Source organism: Urocampus carinirostris, chromosome 10, assembly GCF_059441175.1.
Source record: "Urocampus carinirostris isolate Australia breed hairy pipefish chromosome 10, RoL_Ucar_1.0, whole genome shotgun sequence".
Classification (NCBI taxonomy): domain Eukaryota; kingdom Metazoa; phylum Chordata; class Actinopteri; order Syngnathiformes; family Syngnathidae; genus Urocampus; species Urocampus carinirostris.
The window spans coordinates 15,610,703-15,638,379 of NC_142358.1; the positions used below are offsets into that span (position 1 = coordinate 15,610,703).

A 27,677-nucleotide genomic window follows, 5' to 3' on the forward strand; every position below is an offset into this window, starting at 1 on the left:
ATTGTCTGTCCCTGTGTGTCCTGCAACTGGCTGGCAACCAGTTCAGGGTGTCTCCTGTCCACTGCCTGAAGATAACTGGGATGGGCTCCAGCACCCCAGCGACCCGACTGAGGATAAATGGTGCAGATAATGCATGGATGGATGATGGATAATTTTCACTTTTAGGTTACTCCAAAGGCGGCACTGCGGCGCAATGGTTAGCGCGTGTGCGGCACAGTTCTAAGGTCTTGGGAACCTCCTGTGTGGGTTCAAATCCAGCTACCGGACTTACTGTGCGGAGTTTGTATGTTCTTCCCGTGCTTGCGTGGGTTTCCTCCGGGCACTCCGGTTTCCTCCCACATTCCAAAGACATGCATTTCAGGTGGATTGGTCAGTCCAAATTGTCCCTAGGTGTGAATGAGCGAGCGAGGGGTCTGTCCCTGTGTTCCCTGCGATTGGCTGGCAACCATTTCAGGGTGTCCCCTGCCCACTGCCCGATGATTGCTGGGATGGGCTCCAGGACCCCCGCGACCCTACTGAGGATAAGCGATGCAGCTAATGAGATGAGATGCAATGAGGTTACTCCGATTAAGAATTATTATTGTTGTTTCTTGAAAACTAATAATCTTGCGAGGTTTAGCAGCTGAGCAGTGGACAAAAATAAAAAGGTAGAAGGTGAACAAAAACATCGAGAAGAATAGTCACCATGGACAACAATACGTAGGAAATGGGTCATCGACATGGTGCCTGCGGACTGGTTCTGAAAATAGTTCACCATTGATGGGTCATTTGGATTTCCTGAGAAGTTTGATTTATTTCTGGCATGATATTATAGTGCAGGGGTCTCATTGTAGTGCCCACGGGCACCAGGTAGCCCCTTAAGAACACCTGAGTAGCCCAGAAACTGGTTTTGAAAATAGTACACCAATGATGGGTCATAGGGATTTTCTAGGAAGACGGATTTTTACTCCTTTGCTTTATCATTTACATGATCAGTGTTTTAGTGGTTGACTGTGCTTATTTCACCCCTACTTCTAATCATCACAACCTGGTAATAACATAATAATAACATAATAACAAAAAAGTAATAACTTGAGTTGTATTTTTCAAAATGGGTTAAGGTCAAACTGGTTGCTCTTCACGAAAAAGTAGCTATCAGGTTTAAAAGGGTTGCATCCCCTATTATAGTAGTTGAAAAAGCCTATTGTCACACTACCTCTAAAAATTACAACATGGTATTACAATATGAGCATAGTCACAACCAGTAACCTGCCGGGCCTTCTAATGCTTGTTAGAGATGTAACTCATAATAATCACAAAAACCGCAAAGTTTAGATTTGATCTCTTTTTGGGCCCGGTGTTGTATAGTGGGGTACATGCTGTAAGGAGGGGCCAAAAAAACATCTTATTTCACAATGTGACGTGAAAACATTGTAAGGCAAAGACGCCAATGGCAGCGACGTTTATCACGTCCAGGTTTTTTGGGACAGTGCAATATTCATGAATCTCCACATCAAAACGAGCATGCAATTCAAAAGACGCAATCATGGCTTCAGAGAAATGAAAGCTACATTTCAGGATAAAAGGCGGCAATGAAATGAACTCCGATTTCAATGACAAAAGGCCTCGTGGTGCAGCTGGATATCTGAAGGGAAGACATGTTATCGCTATAATAGTCATGGACCGTGCCACATTTGTTTTTAGCGTCAATTGTTTTCAACAATGAAATTGCTTTTTTATGTTTCTCATATGTGTTCTCCGTAAATACACAAAAGTAGGTCAGGCTGACGGTGAGCTCTTTGGACAAAAAGAGACTACCCGAGTGTTTTTCAACCAGGGTGCGGGGGCACACTCGTGTGCCGTGAGAACTTGTCTGGTGTTCTGCGGGGAATTATCCAAGCTTATCTTTGGCAAAAATACATTCATTGCTTTCTTTCAGTTATCATCTGATTAACTGTAACATTCAGTAGTTGGCTGTAAATTCATTTTCGGCTCTTCTGAACGAATACTCTCCCGAGTCACCACAGTCTCATGAATAACCTATTTTGTTTGATGAAGCTGTTAAAAGGGACATTGTGTATTATTTGACCACGAGATGTATGGTGTTGTGCAACCAAAACAAGTACTAAAATCACAATGAACAATACAAACTTCGGCTACTCAAAACAACCAAAACTCACCATTTTAGTTCTCATTTTAGTATGTCTTTGGCAAGTACAGCCAAAAGACAGCCTATCCCTCTGCAGGCCAACAAATGTTTTCACCCGCTTTAGATCTTTTTAATAGTAATAATTATTTTAACAATAATCACATTATTATTAATACACTTTTAATAATGAGCGGTGCCTTCTCAAGGTTTCATTGTTTTCCTAATGCTGAGGTTTTGAGTTATTCCTTTCCCTCATGTAGGTTTTAGATCAGGGTATGGTGTGTCTGTGGTCTGTGCAACCCTTTGAGACTCTTTGTGATTAAGGGCGTCACAAATAAACATGACTTGACTTGACTTTGATTTTTTTTGTTCAGCCCTTTTGAGGTTTTTGGGAACCTGTTGCAATTATTTAACTCCCTTAATGCGAGGCTCATGTCATCTCAAATAAATGCTCATTTTTTTTGGACAACAAGTATTTTTGTAAATGCATACAATATTTATACATAGTTCATGCATTTTTTTGCTCTTTTCTAAAATAATGTTTAATTTTTTTAGTGATTTTCTTTAACTACTAACAACGTTGAAACATACACACTTTCCCTTTAGTAGTGTATAAAGTAGATGACAAATTATTATACCTTTTATTCCTTCATTATTCATTAACAATTATCTCAGCTGCCTAAGGTGTGGCTCATCTCATGTTAAAAACAAAAACAAATTTTCTGTAATCATCTATAGTGTTAGTTTTTTTTTACCACTTGGGGCCAAATAACACACATTGTCCATTTAAGATTGCACTGCAAAAAATAACAAAATATATCAAATAAAATAAAAATCCTGTACATAATTTATTGATTTTAGTTATTTCTTTTACATTGCTTAAAATCAAGTTAAAAATATGTTCCACTGGTAAACATGTTTACTCGTTTTAAGAGCATGCGATTTTTCTATAAAAACAACTAACAATTATAAAGTAAAACTTAAAAAATATGTTCAACCAAGAATTGCTATTACAGTAGACCAAAATGAATAACTTGCATGACCTTCTGAGCCAACGTGACTACGTTATTTTTTCAATTTAGGCAACTTAATACTAAAAAAAACCACATGAAACTGGTGCCTGGAATTAATTTTTTAAACATTTTCAAAAGATGGGGTGCCTTGACATTCGAAATAAAAATAAAAATATGCCTGAGTTTTAAACAGGTTGGTAAATACTGAACTAGACAATCATGTCTTTTGAAATTGTGCAATATCCATGCCAGCCTTATTTCAATTTTGGAACTTGTTATTCCTTTTTTTTTTTTTTTTTTTTTTTTTTTTTTTAAACTAATTACTACAACAGTCTCATTTTTTTCCAAACAGTTTACATAAAACACAAAACAGGTCATGGAAGATCATCCTGGTCTCGTCAAGAGAGCCAATTGATTTGAGTTTGCGTGATTGCATGCACTTGAATTTAGCTGCAAATCAATATAATTAAAGAGAAGTCACTTGACGTTGATTGAGCTTCCCATTAGTGGCTTTCTTTATTATACAAGCCATTTGTTCTCCCTGGGCCCAAAATAACTAAAATCTTAAAATAAACTAGATTAAGTAAATCGATTGTTTAGGGTTGAAATGTTGCAATGCAATGGTGACATCTAACGGACTAAAACGATATAACGGTTTAAGAGAAAATGTAAATACTCAGGTTTAACGTTTTTTAGCCCCAAACAAGCACACAAAACGTGAAAAATATATTTTGCTAAAAAAATAAAATAAAGAAATCATATTCTATTCTTTGAACTTGCGTTAGCTCCCCGATTTTTTTGTCTTTGAATTATTTTGTTACATGTGTATTCTGGAGTGCCATTTCTAACCTTGTGGTAATAAATGACAATAAGAGATCTATTATATTTTATTATACTCTTCATAATTGTGGCAAAAAAATATTGATCACTAATACGTACACAAAAACAATACACATTGTTCTACATAATTAGAAGGTAAATATAACCTTTTTTGTTTTACTTCCCAGAAAAAAAAACATAAATATAACCAGATTCTAACTACTAATAATTAAGTATAATAACCCAATTTCTATGGACCATTCAGATAATTATAGTTGCATGTACGGTTCTGCACAACTGATAATAGTCATTACCTCAGTCAATCTTGAAGAATAATCACGATAATTATCATTATGATCAAAAGTAGAAACCGTATTCAGCCATAAGTGTTCCATTGATAACATACAGTTAAGCAGACTTTGAAGTGAATGTTTACATAACAATGATAGAGGATGTGTTGAAAAAATTCCATTTTATTTTTTACATTGTTTGCATAGAATACAATTACTTTCAAAAAGAAAAATGGATGTCAAAATTATTCGATTATTTTTTTCTAGAGGTGGGTGTCAAAACCCGAACAAACTGTGGACCCAGACGCGTAACGTTTTCACACAAGCTTTTTTTTACGGGAACGGGGCAGTCATGCGCGGGCAGACAAAAGCCAACGATTCGGCGATCACTGGGCAGAAGAAGTGAGAAGTCAGGCACGGGAAAACAGGAAGCCAGACCAGATCGAAACTGGACGGGACAGACGGGATCGATACAAGATACAGGATACACGAGCAAGATACCGGACAGGACGGGACAGACGGGATCGATACTGGATACTAGTTACACAAGCAAGAAACCTGACAGGACGGGACAGACGGAATCGATACCGGTTACTGGATACACGAGCAAGATACTGGACAGGACGGGACAGATGGGATCAATAACGGATACTGTATACACGGGCAAGATTCCGGACAGGGCAGGACAGACGGAATTGATACCGGATGCACGAGCAAGATACCGGACAGGACGCGGCAGACGGAATTGCGAACAGATACACGAGCAAGTTATCGGACAGGAGGGGACAGACGGGATCGATACTGGATACTGGATACACGAACAAGATACCAGACAGGACGGGACGGACAGGATCTATACTAGATACTGGAGACTGGAGCAAGATACCAGACAGGACGAGACAGACGGGATCGATACCGGATACTGGAGACTGAAGCAAGATACCGGACAGGACGAGACAGACAGGATCAATACTGGATACTGGAGCAAGATACCGGACAAGACGAGACAGGCGGGATCAATACCAGATACTAGATACACGAGCATGATACCGGACAGAGTCAAAATACTAGTCCGACCACAAGGACTGACCAGGAGTGAAAAAGAACACTGAGATTAAATGGGAGGGAAGCCAATCAGGCAACGAGCAACAGCTGGTGCCAAACGAGCGGGCCCAAGTGAGGGCAATGAGCAATCGTGACAGTCGGATGAACAAAATAGAATTATTTAGATACAGTTTTACATTTGGATATAATTTTTTAACAATATGTATTTCGATCAGAATGGTTTTACTGTGTGCAACCAAATGCCAAAATTAAAATTGACTCAATACATTTTTTTTAAATCTGTCAAACTTCATTCTCATTTCAGATTGCAAGTAGATTGTTTGGGGCTCATTTAAAAATAGACTATGGACAAATGATCTGAGGCCAGATCCTTGTATTAAGTGCAACATCTTAACAGGATATATTTGAGTTAATATGGCAATAGTAGCACAAGATAAATTATATATAATCTAAATAATCAAACATGTTTTTTCCATTATATACTGTTATTTAAATCCACCCTATTCCAAAATCTGTTTGGATCAAAATAAATGTAGTAAATTTTACATATCTTTCCCCCCCCAAAATATTACAATTTTAGCATTATTAATAGTTATAAGGATATTATATTTTCACTACTACTACTACTACTACTACTACTACTACTACTACTACTACTACTACTACTACTACTACTACTACTACTACTACTACTACTACTAATAATAATAATAATAATAATAATAATGCTTACTATTATTAATAGACTCATTTTTACTAATTATATTTGAACAAAAATAGTCATGCAAAAGTTAGCTGCTACAGTGGCTTGCGAAACTATTTGGCCCCCTTGAAATTTGTGAACTTTTGCCACATTTCAGACTTCAAACATTAAGATATAAAATTGTAGATTCTTGTGAAGAATCAGCAATAAGTGGGACACAATCATGAAGTGGAGCACACTTTATTGGATATTTTTAAACTTTATCTAACAAATAAAAAACAAAAACGTGGGTCTGCAAAATTGTTCAGCCCCTTTACTTTCATTGCAGAAAACTTGGTTTGGTGAGGATCTCTGAATGATTCAATGTTGATCTAAATGACTAAATGGAATCCACCTGTGTGTAATCAACTCTCTGTATAAATGCACCTCCACTGTGATAGTGTCAGAGGTCTGTTTACAGCGTAGAGAGCAACGAGGAACACACCAGGCAGGTCCAAGATACTGTTGTTTAAAGCTGGATTTTGATACAAAAATATTTCCCAAGCTTTAAACATCCCAAGGAGCACTGTGCAAGCAATAATATTGAAATGGAAGGAGTGTCAGACCACTTCAAATCTACCAAGATCGGGCCGCCCCACTAAACTTTCATCTAATGCAAGGAGAAAACTAAACAGCGATGCAGCCAAGAGGCCCATGATCACTCTGGGTAAACTGCAGAGGTCTACAGTTGTAATGGGGCTACAAAGTATTAACTCAATGGGGCTGAATAATTTTGCACACCCACTTTTTCGTTTTTTTTATTTGTTGAAAAAGTTTAAAATACCCAATAAAGTGTGTTCCACTTGATGATTGTGTCTCACTTATTGTTGATTCTTCATAAGAAATTACATTTTTTATATCTTGATGTTTGAGTCTGAAATGTGGCAAAAGGCAACACATTCCAAGGGGCAAAATAGTTTTGCAAGCCACAGTACATAAGCATGCAAAAAATACTTTCCAGGAATTTGAAAACACAGTATTACTGTCTGCCTTTTTTTCTGGCTTGTAACATTTCCATGAACTAATAAAAGTAATATATTATAAAATGTGTTTTATAGGTCACACAATAAGTCTTGCTTATAACTTGCTTAAGGTTAGGAAGATGGACTTCCAACCCTTCATGTGTTTTTGACTTATAGACACTTTTATTTGTCTATATACAAATTGAGGTACCCAGGAGGCAAACGGATAATTTCACCGGTAAAAAGACAGCGTAAAAGAACGCTGTCATTGTTGCTTATTGTCGTAATGTTGTCTGCTTGTTTGACAGAATCTGAAAAAAACGTCAGTGACTGTAAATTAAAGTGTTACAGAAATCCAGAAGAAAGAAAAAAAGAAAGAAAAAGAGAGTTGTGGTTAATTTCAAGATTGGACCGAGGCACTCATTAAAAATGCCTGGGTTTGCAGTTCACACTTCGTATCAGATAAGAACTTAAATGATGGTTTCTATATAGTCCATATGATTGATTATATATATATATATATATATATATATATATATATATATCGGCAAAGTATGTTGTAATTGTCTTACCTTCAGCTAACTGTTTAAGCGTATAAACACTGTGAACAGCTGCTCGAACAAGCACATGTTGCAAACAAACGTTGGGCACACAATCCGAGTCATTTATGAGAGACATTTAATTATTCATATAATTTTGTTATAGTAAACTCCTTGATCTGTTAATTTTTTGGCGTGCTAGGATTAAGTTTGGCCAACCCTTCAACCAACCCCCAAATGGCAAAGCCATGCTCTGCACATAACTTGGGAAAATATGAAATACTATTTTTTTTATCACTAATACTAAGAATTCAAAATAGCTCACGAAATGGAATATATTGTAGATTTTTATTTTGTAGTTACACAAAAACATGTAATGATTAAAAAAAAAAAAAGAAACACACAATCTAATCGGACGTTCCTGATGAAATTAACAATACATTAAACAATAAGCATGTATGCTCAACAGGATATATCTTTATCAAAAATGTTTGATACCACATTCTTCAGACCAATACCATTACTGAAATTTTGAGTACTCATTGATTCACATTCCCCATACCGACACGGTTAGTACATAAAATGCCCTCCCCTCTGCAAAAAGTAATTTTAAAGGGACAGTGTACATTATTTAGCACCAATTAGTGGTAACAAAACATTTTGACATAAATTAGAAACAAAAATCATCAGATAATACAATTGAACAACCCAATCTTGTCTTTTTAACTACAATATAAACTTTTTTTTTTAAGTTTTTGTAAAATTATCGCTTTTTAGTATTTGCGTAATATCTTCTGTTGGAGGAATCTGCCACACTAAACTGTGGAAATTTGGAGGCCTGCCTCATTGAGGTAAAAGAGTGGATATCACTCAATTTCTTGCGTCTTAACTCTGAAAAGACCGAAATGTTAGTCATTGGTCCATCTAAATGCCGCGACTTATTCTCAAAAACTGCTGTGAACATTGACAAATGTCACATCACACAGAGTGACTCAGTTAAAAATTTAGGTGTCGTATTTGACCCCAATCTGTCCTTTGAAACGCATGTAAAGAAAATTACTGGAACCGCTTTCTTCCATCTTCGTAACATTGCTAAAATTCGTTCTATACTGTCTCAGTCGGATGCGGAAATTATAATTCATGCGTTTGTTACCTCCCGTCTCGATTACTGTAATGCACTACTCTCTGGTCTACCAAAGTCTAGAATCAAGTCTCTTCAGCTGGTACAAAATGCCGCAGCGAGGCTTTTAACTAGGACAAAAAAGTCCGATCACATCACACCGATTTTGGCTAATCTGCATTGGCTCCCAGTTAGCCTTAGATGTGATTTCAAGGTTCTCTTAGTATTATACAAAATCATACATGGACTTGCTCCCTCTTATCTTTCAGATCTGATTTCCCCCTATGTCCCAGTCCGAAGCCTACGTTCTGACAGTGCCGGTCTTCTGGTGATCCCAAGAGCAAAGAAGTGTTCTGCTGGTTCGAGAGCGTTCTCCATCCGGGCACCGGTGCTGTGGAATGCTCTTCCCCCTGAGATCCGATCTGCAACCTCAGTGGAAATGTTTAAATGTAAGCTTAAAACTCACTTCTACTCTATAGCATATGAATAACCTACTCCTCTCGTCGGCTCCAGAGCAGGGGAATGTATAATAATATTATGAAAAATAGTCTGTGTAATATAGTGTAATAATCTGTGAAGCCCTTTGAGACTCTTCGTGATTTAGGGCTATACAAACAAAAATGACTTGACTCAAAAAAAATGACAAAACACAAATGTATTTTGTGGATTCTTCTTTTTCCTAGAATTTCTTTTGAGCAATCTTTGAGGGTTTATTTTCAACAGCCAATCATTAAAGTGTATTCTTCCATTTGGTTTAGACCTATTTTTAAAGGGACATTGTGTATTATATAGCCACTCATAGTGGTAAAACCCCATAAATCATTAAAATACATCATTAATTTAAATAATCAGAAAAGAATACTTTAACTATCATATAAACGTACATTTATAACTAAGCGTCGGCTGAGAAATTTGCATTATTTGACATAACTTGAGCCACACATAGAGGGAGCTGAAATAATTGTCCGCCATTTTGCTGCCTTGGGGGACCAAAAACCAAAAACGACAAAAGCCTGTGCAAGAATAAAAGAAGTATGATGCCGATTAGTCACTTTGAGTCTCCCTTGTAGTTTGTATACTTCCGTATGCTTTTTAGCACTCACATTCAGTTGCATGACACAATACGGGGACATCCAGTAAGGAAATAGTGCACACTCTCGCTTTAACTTTCAAACCTCAAACTGTCATCCCGAGCAAAGCAATTACCCCCAGGGCCGCAAGTTTTAGACCCACGCTGTACTTTGCTGTCAATAATGAGAATGTTTACATGCAGGCAATCTTTCGATTCAAATTGAAATATTCAAAAATATTCTGGTTTTGTGAGGCCATGCAAATAGTGTGTATTGTTTCGTGCTTCCCAGTGGTAAAACAACTTGATTTATTAGATAAACACTATTGATTTGGATATCAACCTAATACACACTGTCCCTTTGAGAAACACCCTTACATCTTACCATAATACTTTCCTTAACATTGCATTTATTTAATGGTAATCTACAAATTCTCTATTTTAAGGTTCCTGATTGTTAAACAGCCTCTGGAAGGAGGACGAATATGTATCTGCTTCCATTGCCAAAAAGCCTGGTATCGGCACTGACACCGATTGGTATTGGTCATCCAAAGTCCAGAGAAACATCCCTGGTGGCCACAAAAGGGATTGCGGGCACAATCTAGTCTTACTGCTGTGGTGAACCCTGTTTCTTGTCGCCGGGTGCAAGATTTTCTGCCTTCATGGGCAAGCGAACGCTCGTGTTTCGGTGGGAGTTCGAACTTTCCGGAAACATTTTAATATAATGTATGATTTTAATACGATGATATGACTGTCCTGACTTTCGATTCACAAAATACAAAAAAAGGATTTCAGTTACACTTGCCGAAGCTATTTTTGACTTATTTTAAAACCTCCTTAAAAGATAAAAAAATCAGTTAGCCAAAGCTGAAGGTAACAATAACACATTATTGGGTATCATTCCCTTGGCAACAAATAAACAGAAAATAAATCTGTAACAGTAATTATAATGATAACTAATAATTTCAAGTCTGAGTCACTGTCCGCTGCAAAGGGTTCCGATCCACTTTATATTTTTGTCAATGCTATTCTTAAAAGTACGATGATTTTGTCATTGTTTTAATATTTTGCATGAATGCAATGTTTGCAATAAAAAAGTATGATAGAGCAAAAAATAAAACATACCAAGAATGAAGATACAGTTGTGGCCGGGATATGACATTAATCATTTCTGAGGTTGTGATTGCAACATGATATTTGATTTGCCTTAAGTGAGACTTGAGCTGGTTTAGTGGAGTAACAGGTGGATGCATGTTAAGGGGTTGGGGGGACGACAGGGGATTAAGATCTAAACTTCCACTCGCGAGAATTGTCATCCCCTTAAGTCTTCCTTGCTCTAATCACCTCCTTATTTTTTAGTAATAGTCCCGATCACCAATTGTCAGGAATATGCATCTTAGCAAAGGTAGCGATTCATGTGCCCTCTTCATATTTCTTGATAATCAGAAGCTTAGTTTCAATGGTTACCTAGTTTTTGCTTCTCCCTTCAGCATCACTGCAAGACTTGTACAAAATAAACAATTCTATCACAATTTTCAAAGTCTTTATGAAACCAACTAGATTAGGAACAAGTTAAAATGGATAAAACAATAGGATTCAACACGCCAACATCCTCCAGAGGGTGCCAATAGACGCCTGTTCATATTTAGCTGCACTTGACTCTAATCAGACGGGTTTTTAATGAGAAGCTATCAGATTGTTGCTTGCCTTTTTATGGTTTTGCCTTTGTATGCTTCTCAACCCCTTTGATTCCTATTGTTCATCAACTCTGGACTTTCTTAACATTGTCAGATTTTACGGACTGTGCTTTTTCTTTTTTTTTGTTTTCTTCCCTCCTATAATGAGCGCTTTTTGTTCATTATTTTGGCCCCTATAAACTTTTGACATTCAACCTTTCAACCACCTCCCCCAAACATAACAACAAAGACATTGTGGGAGGTAGTTCAGCCAATAGCATACCGGTAGTGTCATGATGCAAAGACGTAAACCAAAAGCAGATCAGTATTTTAGTTGACGTCCACCAATCACCGACTAGCTTGTAAGAGACGTAGCGCATAATGCATTTAATGGCGATCTACCAATTCTTTATTTTTAGGTTCCCGATCGTTAAATTGCCACTCAAAGGAAGTAAAAAATGTCAAGGCCTCCTGTCGCAAAATAGTATCTTCACTGATACCAGTTGGTATTGGTAATCGAAAGTCTACAGAAGCATCCCTGGTGGCCACAAAAGAGATTACAGGCACAATCTAGTGTCACTGTGGTGAACCCTGTTTCATGTCACTTGGAGTAAGATTCTCGGCCTCCACGGGCAGACGAACACTCGGGATTCCGACCGGGGCCCGAATTTTCCGGATGGGGCTGAAACTGCGTGGGGACGAACAGGGCGAATGGGCGGGAGAACGGGCGGGGCTCAGCGATGCAGCCGAGGCTTGTGGGAGAAGCTGTGCCAGGGGAGAGGGGCTCCTGCTATACCTTCGCGGGGTGGTCCAAATAGGCGGCTCAGTTCTGTGGGTGGGGAGCACCGGGACATATGTGGCGGGGAAATTGAAGTCAGTCTGGCCATAGCCGGTGGAAGCGCTTTCTTCCAAACGCTCCAGAGTCTCCTGTCGGATAACAGTGGAAATTGTTGTGATTTTGAGCTACGTCACTGCCCATGTTTAGTCATGATTACATTCTTTCTTTCTTGATAACCAGGTCTAGGGAGTAACGGAATACATGTAACAGCGTTAGGTAAATAGAATACAAAAACAATGTAAATGTAATTCCGTTACAGTTGCAGAAAAAAAGACGGAATCAAATTAAAGGTATATTTATTCAAAATAAGCGTTGCTTTGCATGATTAAAATTGTATCGAAAAGTATACCTACATATAAGCTGATAGACAATTCGTGTCTATCATGATTTCCATTCCTGACACTAGGGAGACAAAGCGAGATGAGGATTATACACGACGTGCTCATGTATTGTAGTAACGTCCATATTTGTTGTGCAGATTGTCCAAATAGTGTGTTTATTACACTGTGTTGCAGGTAAATCCCTTTTTTTTGTCTGTATTTTATTTCTCTTTTAATGTAGAATTCATTTTATTGAATAGGCACAAGCCTGTAGTTTTGTGAGGCTGCCTACATGTGTACATATTGGGCACTGCAGTTTCACGCTACTAATGCTTTCAGGGACATTTACTTCGTTTTTTTGTCTTCTAATTGTATTTTGCAGTGAATTGTTGTTCAAAATCCGCTATACGATCACTGAATTGTTGTGTTGCGAGAATGTCCTCACAATTGTTGTAGATAAGCAGACAGGAATGACAGTTTACTCCATAGAATGTAATTTTATTTATATTATTTTTATTTCGTCTTGTATTGGCATATTTGTTACAGAAGTAATCCAAAAGTATTTGATAGTAAGCAAGTAAGATTACTGCGATATTATGGTATTCGGATTACGTTACGTTTTTCAAGTAAGCCTCCTGCAAGGGGAATTATGGTCTAAGTGTGCCTTTTATACTATATTCTATATCTTTATACTTTTATATTTCTATAGTGCTCAATAAGTGTGTGGTTTTACGGTTTTCACAAACGCCTTTAGGGTCAGGAGAGAAGGTTTCCCATGCCAAAGGAATTTTGTCTCTACAGCCGGAGGCAACTTGTTACCTCCCTGTCTGTTATCAAACAGGTGCACATAACTCCTTTCTGCTAACCCATTCAACATATAGGCCACTGGCAATTCTCCTCAGACCCCTACCTATTTTCTCTAAAAGAATGCATTTGATTCAAAAGCTACAACTTGACAGCCAACATGAGGCCTGCTAGATGGCTAATAATGAAATGAAATGAAATGATCTGCATTTATATAGCGCTTTTCAAGTCAATGACTTCCCAAAGCGCTTTACAATGTGCTCCACATTTCCCAATAGCGGCCTTGTATTGCATGTAAGACGCTAACCTGCTTATTGGGGGTATTAGGGGTTCAGTGTCTTACCCAAGGACACTTCGACATGTAACACGGACGAGCCGGGATTCGAACTGGGATCCCTTGATCCCAAGACGAGCACTCTACCTCCTGGGCTACTTGACACCTTTGTTAACCCGTTTACAACCAGTTTTGGAAGTAATGCATTACCAAGGAACACATTTCGGAAAGCAACGAGTACTGTACGAGTACTGTAATTAATACAATTAATAAATATGAATATTTAAGAATGTTATCCACATCAATTAAGAACGTAGAACCACACAAGAGGAATAAACTATTTTCAACCTGAAATCTAATTAAACAAAAAAGAAAACAATGCTTGTTAGTTCAATCACTTAAGATGCCGTGTGACTTACGTCTTCGTTGAGTACGTACAAAGGCATGGGACTCCTCCGACCAAGGGTGGTTGGTTTTGGTACTACATCAACTGCATTTGAAACAAAAATAGGAAAGTACATCATTGAAGACTGGGTAGAAACATTTGTTGGCCTGGGGAAGGATGGGCGCCACCAGGCTGTACTTGTCCAAAGCACTCCTCAGAAAGTGATGAGCCTACGACCCATATTTTAAGGGACAGTTAGGGTAAAAGTGTGCTTACTCACAGTATTGCTGCTATTGGCCTTCTTTGATATCCACAACCCTTAGGGCTGATCTGCCATTTGTAACCTTGTGGAGTTAATAGAGAAAAGTGGCTTGGGCGAAGGCATTAGAACAGGGATGGGAATTCCTTATCTGAAGGGTTTTTCCAACATCCTACTCTAAAGTTTAAAATCATTCATGTCTTTTCTCCGTATTTTGAGGGTCTACTGAAGTTTAAGCTTAACATTTTTGGACCTTCGAGCCAGATATGGACCAGCAACCTGTCACATTAAATATCTTCCCCCCTCCAAATCGACTCCTAACATAACAAAAATTCCTATGAACATCGAGATACATTTTTTGCTTAAAATTCCAAAACAATATTTTATTTGCCACTCTCATCACCAGTACCAGATCCCCCAAATAAATGTATATACTGTATAAACTCACCATCATGGCCATTGTCTCCTGGCTGTGCCATGTAGATGGGGGCTCTCTGAGGGACGGGTCTGTGTTTCTTTCTACAAGTATCGTAGGAAAGGGAGTTTCACAACAAACATTTGCACATTTATGCAAAAGGGCAAGGACGAGAGAGTTAAAAAGAAGGGACAAAAATAAATCTGAGTCTTTACTTGGAAGGCTTCCAGCAAGCGCAGACGGTCACCAGGGTGATGAGGAGGAAAATGCCTCCAGTGGACAGGATGATGTACAGCGAGCTCCGTCCTAAATCAGAGGAAGAGAGTCGAGATGTAGAACAAAACAAACTAATAAGAAAAAAATAGCATTAAAGTACAAATAAAGCTTGCCCTCTTTCTCTCATTTGAGACGTATGATTTGTGCTGGCCAAAAATAAAAAGCTCATTTGTATTTGTGAGATTATTATCTGATCAGTTTCAGATAAAACCCAACAGACATTTAATTAAAGTATGTTTTAAACAAAAAGTTCTTGAAGTAAGACCTGATTTTAAATCACTCTTAACATGAACTTTTCAGTCATAGCACTTAAAAAAAAAACTATTAATACCCTGTGCCTCAACAGCAATTAAATCATTAGTATGTATTGTAAATCAGTCTTAAACCACCCCATCGAGCGTTCTGCCACTCATTCCAAGGATTTTAATTAAGAGAACCAGCTTTGAGCGCATGGAATTCAAACTCACTCAGTGCCAAAGACATACACTACTGCATACCTGTCAACCTGTACGTTTTTGCCGTACAAAGTACGTTTATTATGCATTTTAAGACGTGTATGACGTACAAGAAAAATCCGTACGGAAAAACGCAAATTTGTCAATTTTGGGTACCATCCAGTATACACCGACTATCACAAAACGGCAAATCACTCAAGTCAAACGAGTTTGCCGCGGAAGCCTCTATCTCAGTATCGTTTTTTCCAATGCAACCAAAGCGAGCGGTTTGATTCTATAGTGCGCATGCGTCTGCCGCCTGGGGATTTCCCATCATGCATCATTAAAAAAAAAAAAATGGTGTACAATTATTTTGTATTTTGTACGGGAAAATACGACAGTTCGTACGGGCATGGAGCCGTGGAGGTTGACAGGTACAATACTGTTCAAAAGTTTAGGGTCACCCAGACATTGGTGTATTTTCCATTAGTACTCAAATGTGCTGAAAACTAAATAGAACGTATGGCTTAAAGGAATGGCTATGGCTGTAAAAAAAAATATCCTGCAAACTTTGCTCTCATCAACTAATGAAAATTTCTTGGTGACCACAAACTTATGAATGGTAGACTATTTTTACGTTATATATTTTGTTATGTATAGCAGTACGTGTGAGAGAGTATAGTGGGATAAATGACAGTATAGTAGTAATGTGTGGATCAGAGTATAATAGTATTCCCGAGAGAGTATAGTAATGTGTATGAAAGAGTATAGTAGTGTTTGTGCATGGGTATGACTCTATCTAAATAAAAGTATAAACGTGCATGTATGAGATTATGATGTTATATGTGAGAGCAAGTATTTTTTAGTATTCAAACATCGTCTCATGTCCTTTCTTTTCTGAAATAACAGCGCATTCATTCACTCACACTGCCTGCTGGCTGCACAGATTTGCACCCCCGGTAAACAGCATTGTTATCGCCGGCATGCGATAATTAGTCCGGCATGCCAACTGCAAACAACATCTGAACACAAGTTGGCCTGGCGCCACCTACTGTACACAGTGAGCTTGACGGGCACGCTCTTCATGCTGCTGACGGCGTTTTCCACCATGCAGGTATAGACATCGTCGTCCGACATGAGGACACGCGAGATGCTAAGAACTTTCTGGTCGTGCGAGAGCAAAAGGCGTGAGTCGTTGGCCTGCATTTTGCCCCCTTTTAGCCACGAGTAAACGGGTTTGGTGCCATTGTCGTGGGAGCAATGCAAGTGGAAGTGCTCGCTGTACTCCAGGACAGACGACGCCACCATCTGGATGTAGGGCTTGGACACAGGGACTGCAAATGATAAGAAAAATACATTTGGAAAGGAACCACAAGTGGTTCTCTAATGGGGGTACTTGAAGGTACTTTGAGTGATGCTTGACATTTTTCAAAAAGTCTTAAAAATGTGCATTTCCTTCCCTTGCACATACAAAAAGGTCCTTTTAATAATGGAGATTTTGCTAATATTAAAGAGTATTTTTTTCCTTTAACCATAGTTTAAGTGCAAAGAATACTTAGTAATATTTGACCACTTGATGTCGCTATGTTGTGTACTGCAACTGAAAACGAATGTTACAAAGATTGTAAACTATGGAGACTCAAAGTGACCAAACCCAAAATTTTTTTCTTCTCATTTTTCTCCCGGCCTTTTACAAAGTGTTTGGTGTTTGGGGATACGCGTAGAAGCAAGATGGTGGACAATCGTGTCAGCTCACTCTAAATGAGCCTCATGTTTTGTGAAATAAATGCATATTTATTGACCTAAAAGTAATCCAAAAAATCACGTCATATACTTTTGCTCATTACTCAAACATCTTTTTTATGATTAAAGCTTTTTTTTTAAACCACTAGGAGGCACTAAATAATACACAATGTGCCTTTAATGATAAAGACATTTAATAATTCCTCATATTTCAATTATTGTAGATCTTTTTTCATATTTTTTTTTAAATTGTATTTCTGAAATATTTTTCAGTCAAAAAAACAAACATTTTAGGTATTACTGCTCTTATTTTATATAAAAAACATTTTTAGGTTATTGTGATATGATAATAAGAATAATTACTATAGATAAAATCCTTGAATGACATTAGTTAAATAATATAGATAACAACAATAATTGTAAAAAATGAACTAATGAAACACATTTTTTATTCTATTTTTTTTAGAATGATTTAGTATTTTTTTCATTGTGTTATATAATTTTATTACATTCTTTTTTTCATTGTAATAGTTTTATGAACTGGTTTTCCATTAAAATAACACAATTATTTCAATTAGCACCTATTTTGCTAAGATGTAATAAAAAGCCGGTGGAAGCGCTTTCTTCCAAACGCTCCAGAGTCTCCTGTCGGATAACAGTGGAAATTTAGATGTAATAAAAATAAGTATAATTACATGTGAAAAGAGTTGAAAATATACTCAACAAACATGTTGCTATTCTTTGTTGTTTCTAAAAAATATTCCGATTTGTTAGTTTAAAATTGCTTTTATAAAAAGTAACACAAAATTGATCCCTCTCCATTGTGACATTTTATCGATTTGTAGTTTGGGTCCGTCCAATAAGTTCCAGGATATGTTTTCTAACTAAATTATGGAAATTATGGCAGAAGAATTTTTTTCTGATTGTTTTTGACAGTATTCTGGGATCATGGGATAGTAATTCAACGTTCATTTACTACTGTGCTATCCTTGTGCTATCACTTTGTTTTTCCCTTATTGTAATTTTTTGCCTTTGTTTATAGCTTTCAGGACGACTTTCTGTTTTCTCCATTTTTTAACATTAAGTGAGGGAAGTGTGTGTGTGCACGTGCTTTCACTTGGTCTCGTCGGGCCGTTGTAACTCACTCTGAGTTCATGTCCAATCTAATCTCAAAAATAACATAAGAAAATGTCTATTTGTGCTGTTTTTACATTGCATTGTTATATGCGGGGTAAGCTTGGGAAAAAAACACGAGAAACTGTCAAAAATGTATCTTCATTCAAACAATGTGATCATTTCTAAATGGACAATCAAATTATTCTTGTAACGATGTAAGATATGATAATTAGTTTAAAATAATGGTTTATAGATGAAGCATTAAAATTATCCTATAAGTCTTTCAGGTGATTTGTTCATTTTGTGTGTGATGTTTGTTGCAACATATTTGAAAATAAAAAAATAAACGACATTTACAATACACAAATACAAAAATGTTAAAGGTCAGAAAAAAAAGTGCTTACCATCTACAGTCAGCTCAATATAGTGTTCTCCTGTGAAGGTGTCATCCGTGATGGAGATCTCCACCTCATAGGATCCCTCGTCCATCAGCTGCAGATTGTGGAGCAGAAGCGACCCGTTCTCGAACACCAGGATCCGGTTTCGATACTCGGGCCGAAGGTTCCCGATGACGTCAGTACCAATGGACTGCACCACCGTAACTGGTTTTAGCTTGTCCCTCTTGAGCTGCCACTTGATGACGGGTTTGTCAGAGCTGCTGCTGGTGTAACTGACCGACAAGAGGGCCTCTTTGCCCACAACGCCCCTCACCACTTGCGTCTGGCTTGTTACATTCACACCTGACACCTCACCTGGAGCAAAAACAAAAGAAAAAAGTGGTGGCTTAAATAGTTAATGCAGGTAACATCTTTCATTATTTATACAGCTGATATACTGTACGGCATATACGGTATGTCAAAGGCAAGGCCCTTGGGCCAAATCCAGCCCCTGAAGATCTTTTCTATCCTGAGATGATCTTGGTTCATTATTGTAGTGATCATTGTAGCTTCTACACTATAGTGCTTAGCTGAAGTATTGGCCTCACAAAAATTATTTGCCATTTTGACACTTTTCAGGATTCACTCTTAAAGCTAAAAAAACTACCACTATTTTCAAAGAATCAACAACACGTGAGACACAATCATGAAGTGGAACAAAATTATTTAAACATTTTATATTATATTTAAAAAGAAAAATCTGAAATGTAGCTGTTGCAAACACATTTTTTTAGGTTACTGAAGAATAGCTTCTTCCTCAGAGTTATCAACACACTAAACCAGTTTTCGAACACAGTTTTGACTGCAATATCCCGGTCAGGACCAGAAATCATGGCCAGAATACCTCAAACCACAGCCGCACTTGCCAGATCGCCAAATTAAAGATCAGACTCATGCAAGAGCTGATTACTTTTATTTTCCTCTAGGCTTGCGAGACATGGACTCTCAAAGCAAAACTGGGAAAGAAAATCCAGGCCTTGGAGATACGATGCGACAGGAAACCTCTAGACATCAGTTACTTAGCCCATGTGTCAATTGAAACAGTGCGCAACACCATGAGCCGGCACATTTTTTAATATCCCAAAACAAAAAATACTTTGCACTTGTTAAAGTTAGTCGGCTAAAAAAAAACAATTTGTCGCTTAAAAACTCAAAACCACCATGCTAATACATCGTTTTATACAGACACCAACAGCTACTATTTGTCCCTCACTCTCTTTCATATGTAAAGAGAGTACAAGCTTTCTTATTCTTTTTAAGCTAGTTAATATTTCATTCAAGCCACAGAAGAGAATCCCCCAAAGGACATTCACTTAAAACAGCAGTTAATTCTTCCAAACTAAGAACAAAACAAAAGCATTGACAATTTAAAAGCAGTCCCTTTCTTTTGAAACGTTGCTGTTTGTCACACTCATGTGACAACAAAGCAGCATGAACTTGGCACCGCTAATAAAATTCAGGCCAAATGAATTCTCCCGGAATTTCATTATTTACGTCCTCAACTTCTTTTGCTCCGACACGTCAAACTGTCCTTGTTTTTTAAAGGCAGACACTCAGTGTGGTTTTCATCATGATGGGCTTGCTTTAATCTCAAGTTTCTTTTTCCCCATTGATGCTGAAACCTCAGACTTGATAAAACTTGATTCTTCATAAAACTATGACCTCATTTTGAGTGGAAAAACCACCCAATGTTCCCTAATATAAAAATAAATGGTTTGATCCTAACTATTGTTGGGATTTATGCATTACAATGGAAAGCGCTCCTGGAACGCTGTTACTTTTACTGTAATGCGATATAAATAAGAGGAAGTGACTCAATTGTCGTCACTACCTTACTTATTTAATGTAGGCAATTAATTGGGATATACACCAACTGTTCAATAATTCTGCATTACTCATATTGTCATACAAATCCTCTATCGACTGAGTGTAAGGGGTGGGCATGTTTATATCTACAACTAAATACAGGTATGGTGGCGTTGTCACAAGCATAGAGTACAAGAGCATTGGATTTCTCCTCATGCAGATATTCTCCATACCATATAAAATACAATCTAAGCTAACTTTACAATTATAAAAGCAATTCTCAATGCTAGTGGAGGACGCTGCAGTCCACACCTACACCTTTATTCCAGTTTGAATTAGGGACGTGCCGTTGGTGATTGAACCAGCTCAATAAGCCGATTCGTTCACAAACAATGGTTTTGTCTTCTTCCAGGCATTCTTTGTTAAAAGGTTAAAATTGTTTTGTATTTTTTTTTTTACATCTGTAAATATTTTATTGTATGTTTTCTGTGTTTTTCATTCAAATTATTTTACATAAAAATATAAAGTTTATTTTAGTTTTACATAGTTTATTTGTTGTCGCACTGAATATTTTAATTAACATTTTGTGTCTGTTTACCAGACATTCTGAGTTGCCTCAAGTTGATAAGTATAAACAAATTTAACATTTAGATGTGTTACACAACACAGACATAAATAAACGCCACTATAATATAGTAGAAATATATATATTTTTTCAAATTGTTAATTAATTTACTGCCAAATATTACATTATTATCTGTAATATACTGATTGAGAGGACCCTGCAAAACCTGTTTTTTTAATTTTCTTTTTCCCCTAGCTTTTTTCTTCCTTCTTTCTTTTTTTCCTTTTTTCTTCCAATAGTTTCCTTCTTATGTTTATTTATTTGCTTTAGTCTTCCCTTTTTTCAAGTCATTACTAATCTGAAACAATCCAACCCTCGATAACTGTTTTATGGCTGTAAAACCTTTATTGCAACTACAGCTGTGATACATAAAAAAGCATCAATAACAACATCAAATTGCAATGTTATTTGGAAATATAGCCACCCTTTACTCACCAAAACTAATTTTCATTTGAACAGGGCCCACCCTTGCTTGATACTCAATTCATTGTCACCAGGAAACAATTGTAGCCAGTGCGTAGAGAGGGGGGCATGGCTTGTACAGGAACAACAAACCAACTCAATCAATGGGGCAAATCAAGCACAGAATTACTGTAAGTGTGCTTAATTTTGGTCTATTGAATTTATATTATCCTTTTTGCAATACACTATGCGTGGAGAAATAAGAAGAGGACTGGGACAGTACCCAGAAAAGGAGAAGATCTTTGAGTGGTTTAAAGCCCTGCAACAAAATATATATGGAATGTCTCAGCAAAGAGTTTGTTTGCAAGATATCAAGATTACACAAACCAAGAAATATGAAGAGTTCACCGCTTCTATAGGTTGGTGTAGATGTTTTCTTCTATTTCTTCTATTAATTGTCATATTTAAAACAGTGTGCGGCTTCTGTTTGTCATGAGCACCGATGTGAATCACCTGTGCCCGCTCCTTTGGCGCCAACTGCCTGGGATTCTGATTGGCTCCCTGTCCCTATTTAAACCTACTCCTATCTGTCCCATTTAGTCAGTCCGTCTGCAAACCTCAGTTGACACTAGGCAAGCCTTTTTTTGACCCTGACTCCCACCTCTTTTTTGCCCCCGTCTCTCCCCCGGCTTCGACCCGTTTTTGATCCTGACCACGTCTACTCTCCCGTCCCGGCTTTTGACCTCTTTTTGTCGCCGACCACGTCTACTCTCTTTTCCCGTCTCACGACCACGTTTTTGCTCCCTGTCGTGGCTACTGACCCGTTTCCGTTCCCGACACCGCCATCGCTCGCAACGGAAGATCCGCTTCCAAGTTCAGAGCGACCTGCTACCCGCGTCCAGAAATCACCAGATCGTGGGCGCAACCTTTTCTCTTTCTTCCAATGAAACTTGTGAGAAACGCAACGCAAGTGGGTCCTGTCTCCGTTCTGGTCTTGACACTATCCAAGTATATAAGGGAATTTGTAGCTAAAAAGTTACTTTCGGAGTAACACGTTTCTTTTTGGTGTCAGTAATCTAGGAAGTCAATGAGCTAAATTGTATACAAAGTATATTTATACTTTGCCCATCACTGCCCTTCTTAAACCAGGAAGTGGTATGTTAATATATGGAAACACACCACACTTCGAAAAACAAGGATGCTTGACGTTTGATTAAAAGTGTTGCTAAAAGAAAATGTTTTTAATGTTTGAATAGAATTGGGTGAGCCAATTACTTTTTTGGGGGGTTTAACTTGTTAGCTCTGTCAAACTTATTTTAGCATTTTTTTCAATTACGGCTTTACTTATTTGATCACATTTCACTATATTTATTATGTTTTCAGTGGGTTCAATTAGACCCTATGCGTCATTTAAAAAAATGTTCCACGTATCATAAATATTATTATATATCACAGATTATATTATATTCCACATTCTTCATCTTGCAGCATTTTTTTTCAATTTGGCCCTTTATCCGTTTCACCTCTCTAAATAGATAAATAAACATGTGAGTTGTTTTCATAATCTCTTTGAACCAGATAGTGGTACATTTTTTCCACTGAAAATTTTCACATTACATTACAAAACAAGCTATAAAACTGGATTAAGATTCCATTTTTTTCTACCCTTTGATGAAAACATAATGAGTTCAAATTCTTAGCATAATCGCCTTCATGCAACCATTATTCTGCTCACTGTGTGCTCAGAGCAAAAGGAGAACGCACAGAAAAGTTCTGAAATGTGTTTTCACACCTTAATTACAAATCGGCCTCACTGAAATTGTGTGGCATTGTCCAGGATAAGTAAAATTCACATTTTGTATGTCCTTATCCCACATAAAACCAAGACAGCATAGTTATTGGATGCCAAAGTTGGTTTGGCATGAGGCCGGATCAAGACTCTCTGTTCTGAGGCGGACCAAATCAGTCAAAGAACATCAACTCCAAATTTTTACCTTTGTTTTTCAGTACAATGTTTAATTATTGAGTAAGCAACCTCAGATATAATAAACATGGACAACAAGAGACCTTTTCTAAACACAAGACATTTATTCACAAACAATGGTAAAAAATGTTTTCATGTTTGGCATTAAATGTGGCAACTGTTTGATTTTATCAACTGATTGAATGTGGTTTTACACCTGAACCAACTCGCTACACTATACAAACTAAAAACTGCTCTAGAGGGCCCGGTCACACAGCCTTTTGCGTCTGCATCGCGGGTAAAGTTTTGCGATTTTTTTTTTGCCCGTGGTTGCCCGCGGTAGAAAATGTGCAAAATTGGCCAACCCGCTGTTCATCCGTGGTATGCCCGCAAAACAGACGCCGGCGACTGTTCCGCTTCCTCATCACGTCAGTTCCACGTCCTTTCCGCGTGTGGACCACAGGTATAAAAGCTGCCGAGCCGGGCTGTAGAAATCATAACCGCTCAAGACACAGTCCCATGAAGATCAAGATTTCAAGCTATGGCACCGAAGAAGAAGCCAATATGTTATTATTGTAATAGTTTTTCATTTTTATTTTATTATCTTGTGATGAAATGAAAAGAAATGTCAAGAAATAAAAATGGATTAAGACGAGGTCACTACGGTGACGGGGATCCATGTTCACCCCTTGACGTCTCGAGCACAACTGACGTGTGCTCGGCAAATCGCGCTGTATATACGCAGAGAAAGGCGTTTGACCATCACACGCGTTACACACGCTAATTCACGTGATAACACCGCGATACAGGCGCAGAACAAACGTGCTATGACCATGCTCCACCCGCGATTACCCGCTAAAATTTCGCATCCTACCCGCGTGTAACCACGCCCTGGCCGCGGCCGTAGCACGTCGTTCCGAGTCTGTACCGCGTCATTACCTCGTGTGTACCACGTGTGCCGCCCGCGGTTACCCGTGGTCTAAAGTTTTGAGCGCCGCAAAACTTTTTCACGCGGCCGACCGCGTGTGAATTTCTTGCCGCGTGTAAAGCACGGCTGTATCTCGTCTGTATCGCGATCTCAAAGCGTCCAACAGCGTCTGCTTCACGGCAGAAATTTCTGGCCGTGATTCAGCCTCGATACGCCCGTGAAAGGCTGTGTGACCGGGCCCTTAGTGGCTGGAGAAACCATTTGGTTTGCATTAGTTTAAAAAAAAAAATCATGCCTTTCTGTGGAAATGACTTGGAGATTTGTTTCTTTTTTTTTTTTGACCTACTCAGAAATGTATCGTGGGACGGATTGAATTGTTCAAGTGGCTAGATCTGGCCCGCGGGCTGTATGTTTGTCAACAGCAAGAATAGCACATATTTTCCCTGTGGAGGCCGCTTCCCCGTTAGTGGACACAAGTCCAAACATTGGCTCTTAGCCGGCTTTGGGGAGCCCCGCTGTTATGCAGGGAAGAGCGAGCAAGCAAGGCAACACATAAAGAGAGAGAGAGAGGGAGCATGATTCTGCACTGTTGACTAATTCTTTGCAGCCAGGCAGTAAGCAGGGCATCGCCTCCTCGTCATGGCAACCAATTTGGCCATCTGACAGCGGTTGTCAAGGCGATAAGACAAAGGCCACGATTGTTGGACCTCACTTGAAAAAGAGAGAGACAGAAACTGGGAACCAGAAAGTCTTTGTCAGCGGTGAAGTTGGCGATAGCACGACAGGACTGGTCCAACTTACTGAGCTTTGGTTTGAACTTTGATGCAATCCTCAACAACACTTTTAAGATCACACTCACAAAATACAATGACAACTGGTAAAGAACCGACGTGGTACAACAATTGAATAAACATTTTGGAGTTAGAATTTGGGTTTTTCTGCTCGTCTGCTAGCAGCTATTTACTTCCTGATTGACAGAATGGATCAAACTGTGTTTGTATTTTTTTCTAATCAAACCAAAATTGCAAAAAGGAACCCCTCATTAGGCTAAACAAAAAAACTAACAAATACATACATGAAGGGGTTTTTAAGGGTTATTGATCTATCTTCGTTATTCATTATCCATTATCCGTTATCGGTCAGTTCATAATACGCTACAAAGCCTAGGAGCCGGGACACTTACTCTCAGCCAAAAGGCCAAGCTAAGGTCCTAGCCCTAAAGCCTTGCTGCGATCATTGCGAATGCACCGTTCCCGGAAATAACAGTACAATGGACATTTTTCATTTGTTTGAAGCACAAACAAACAAAAACCCAACTAAACCTGAGTAAACCCAAATTAACTTAAAGTAAGCAAGTCTTAATCAAACCAAAACTATAACCAACCAGAAGAAACCAAAACAAAACAAAGCGAAACAAAACAAAAGGAAACTAAATGGAACAAAACGAAACGAAACATTCAAAAAATTGTATGTTGGAAGAATTATATGAAGACCCAGAAACCTTAATAGGGAAAACAACTCTAACAAATGGTAAACAACGTCTGCATTTTTTCTTTTTTATTTCAAAATAAAACAATGTTTGTGTTTTAGCAAACTATTTCCGAGTTCACAGAGGACATAGACCTACAGATAAAGGCGACAGGTACTATGGATCCCCCCATCCTAGCAAAATCTTATTGCAACCATATTTTTTGGAACCAATGCCCAAATATTAAGGAGCACAGGCCAATGCCATTATTGCATGACATCCCCTCCCCTCTGCAAAAAAACAGTACAGTATACTATAAATACAAATGCAATAAAAATCTTTTTTTTAATGGACTGTGTTTATTATATGGCGCTTCCTAGTGGTAAAAACTGAACATGACTCTCACTATAAACCAAATAAAGCTGGGCAAAACTGTGAAGTAAAATGCTGTGTGTCTCTGTAGTTTGCATTCTTCCTTGTGCTTTGTAGCACTCGTATTAAGCACCATAGAATTAAGTAAGTCAAGTGCAATGAAAAATAATCAACAGATATTGTCAACATAGCTCATTCATATGTTATAGAATAGTGTGTTTTATATAGGTCATTCATAAGTGTTTTAAGACTCGATTTAAACAGTTCCACTGAGGTTGCAGATGGAATCTCAGGGGGAAGAGCATTCCACAGCAACATTTTGTGGTCAAGTATTACACAGTGTCCCTTTACCAAATAAGGAAGCGATTACAGTATCAAAAATGGTTTTAAACACGGACAATAAATGTAACTTTTATAAGTCCTCATTACATCACATACACCACATTATACCTCAAAATAGAACATTTTACTCATTTAATTTTTTTTCTGTTTGAACATATTTTCAATGTTTTTGATGGAATTAAAAAAAAAATTCAAATGAACAAATGTATGTGATATAGCAGGCTAATTCTGCTCGTTTTGTTTCACTCACATAAAATTACATTGGTTTTTATATTTAAGTAGAAGTAAAATAAGAAAGCATTCTTAAAATGGTCAAGATAAGTCTTGTTGGGTAGTTTTTGTCATTTTGTTCCAAAAGAGGAATTATTAACTTGTGTAAGCTGGTTGAGAAATACGCACTATGCCTTCGTCCACTATATGTCGCTGTATTGTGTAGTTCAACTGAAAACGAGTGCTAAAAACAACACGTAAGAATAAAAACTATGGAGACTCAAAGTAACCAAACCACACTATTTTTCTTCAAATATTTTTTGTGTAGCGCTTGTGATGATGTTGCACTACACCATACTGCGACATCTAGTGGTCAAATAATACACAAAAGATGCAACTTCATTAATTCTTTAATGAATTAATTCTTGTTTTTCATTAATATCACTTATTTTAATCACATTTAATTTCCCATTTGAATCCAAAGTTTTCAAATGCATACACAACTTTCCTTAGTTTTAACACTGTTATAGCTATTGAATTCTTTAGCTTGTTACAATCTAACTTTTATAAAATTTTGTGTCCCGTCCTCTGGTGTCGCCACGCATTTTTCTCATTAAACCAAGATCCAAAAGTTCCTTCGTACCTGTGAGGAGGAGGAGGCTGACCAAGGTTAGAAGCGGAGGAACGTCAGGAGAAAGGTTTGGGCCTGTTTTCTTCCTCCCCGGCTTCATCTTGCGTCCTGTGCACGGACGTTCTTCCACTTAGTGAGCATGGCTTGACCTGCAAATCGGACCTTCTCCCCACCACGCTGCCACACTGGCCCTCTTCCTGGCTGGA

At 37.9% G+C, this 27,677-nt stretch overlaps 1 protein-coding gene across 1 annotated transcript; it reads right to left on the reverse strand.

Annotated features, from left to right (window-relative positions):
* Nucleotides 1-7,892: 7,892 nt before the first annotated feature.
* hepacama (hepatic and glial cell adhesion molecule a) lies at nucleotides 7,893-27,677 on the reverse strand. The gene is made up of 7 exons (XM_088346191.1): nucleotides 27,484-27,677; nucleotides 18,692-19,039; nucleotides 16,481-16,762; nucleotides 14,934-15,024; nucleotides 14,752-14,822; nucleotides 14,079-14,149; nucleotides 7,893-12,350 (listed from the first exon to the last, which is right to left on the reverse strand). The coding sequence occupies exons 1-7, from the start codon at nucleotides 27,569-27,571 to the stop codon at nucleotides 12,000-12,002; spliced, it is 1,302 nt and encodes a 433-aa protein (XP_088202317.1). The 5' UTR covers nucleotides 27,572-27,677; the 3' UTR covers nucleotides 7,893-11,999.

Excerpts from the sequence above, each read along its gene's own strand:
- hepacama (XM_088346191.1), bottom strand. The coding sequence starts at position 27,571 with ATGAAGCCGGGGAGGAAGAAAACAGGCCCAAACCTTTCTCCTGACGTT. Across the intron at positions 19,040-27,483 it reads CAGCCTCCTCCTCCTCACAG|GTGAGGTGTCAGGTGTGAAT; the intron begins GTACGAAGGAAC and ends TTTTTGCTCCAG. Across the intron at positions 15,025-16,480 it reads CGTCAAGCTCACTGTGTACA|GACGGAGCTCGCTGTACATC; the intron begins GTAGGTGGCGCC and ends CCTCTGATTTAG.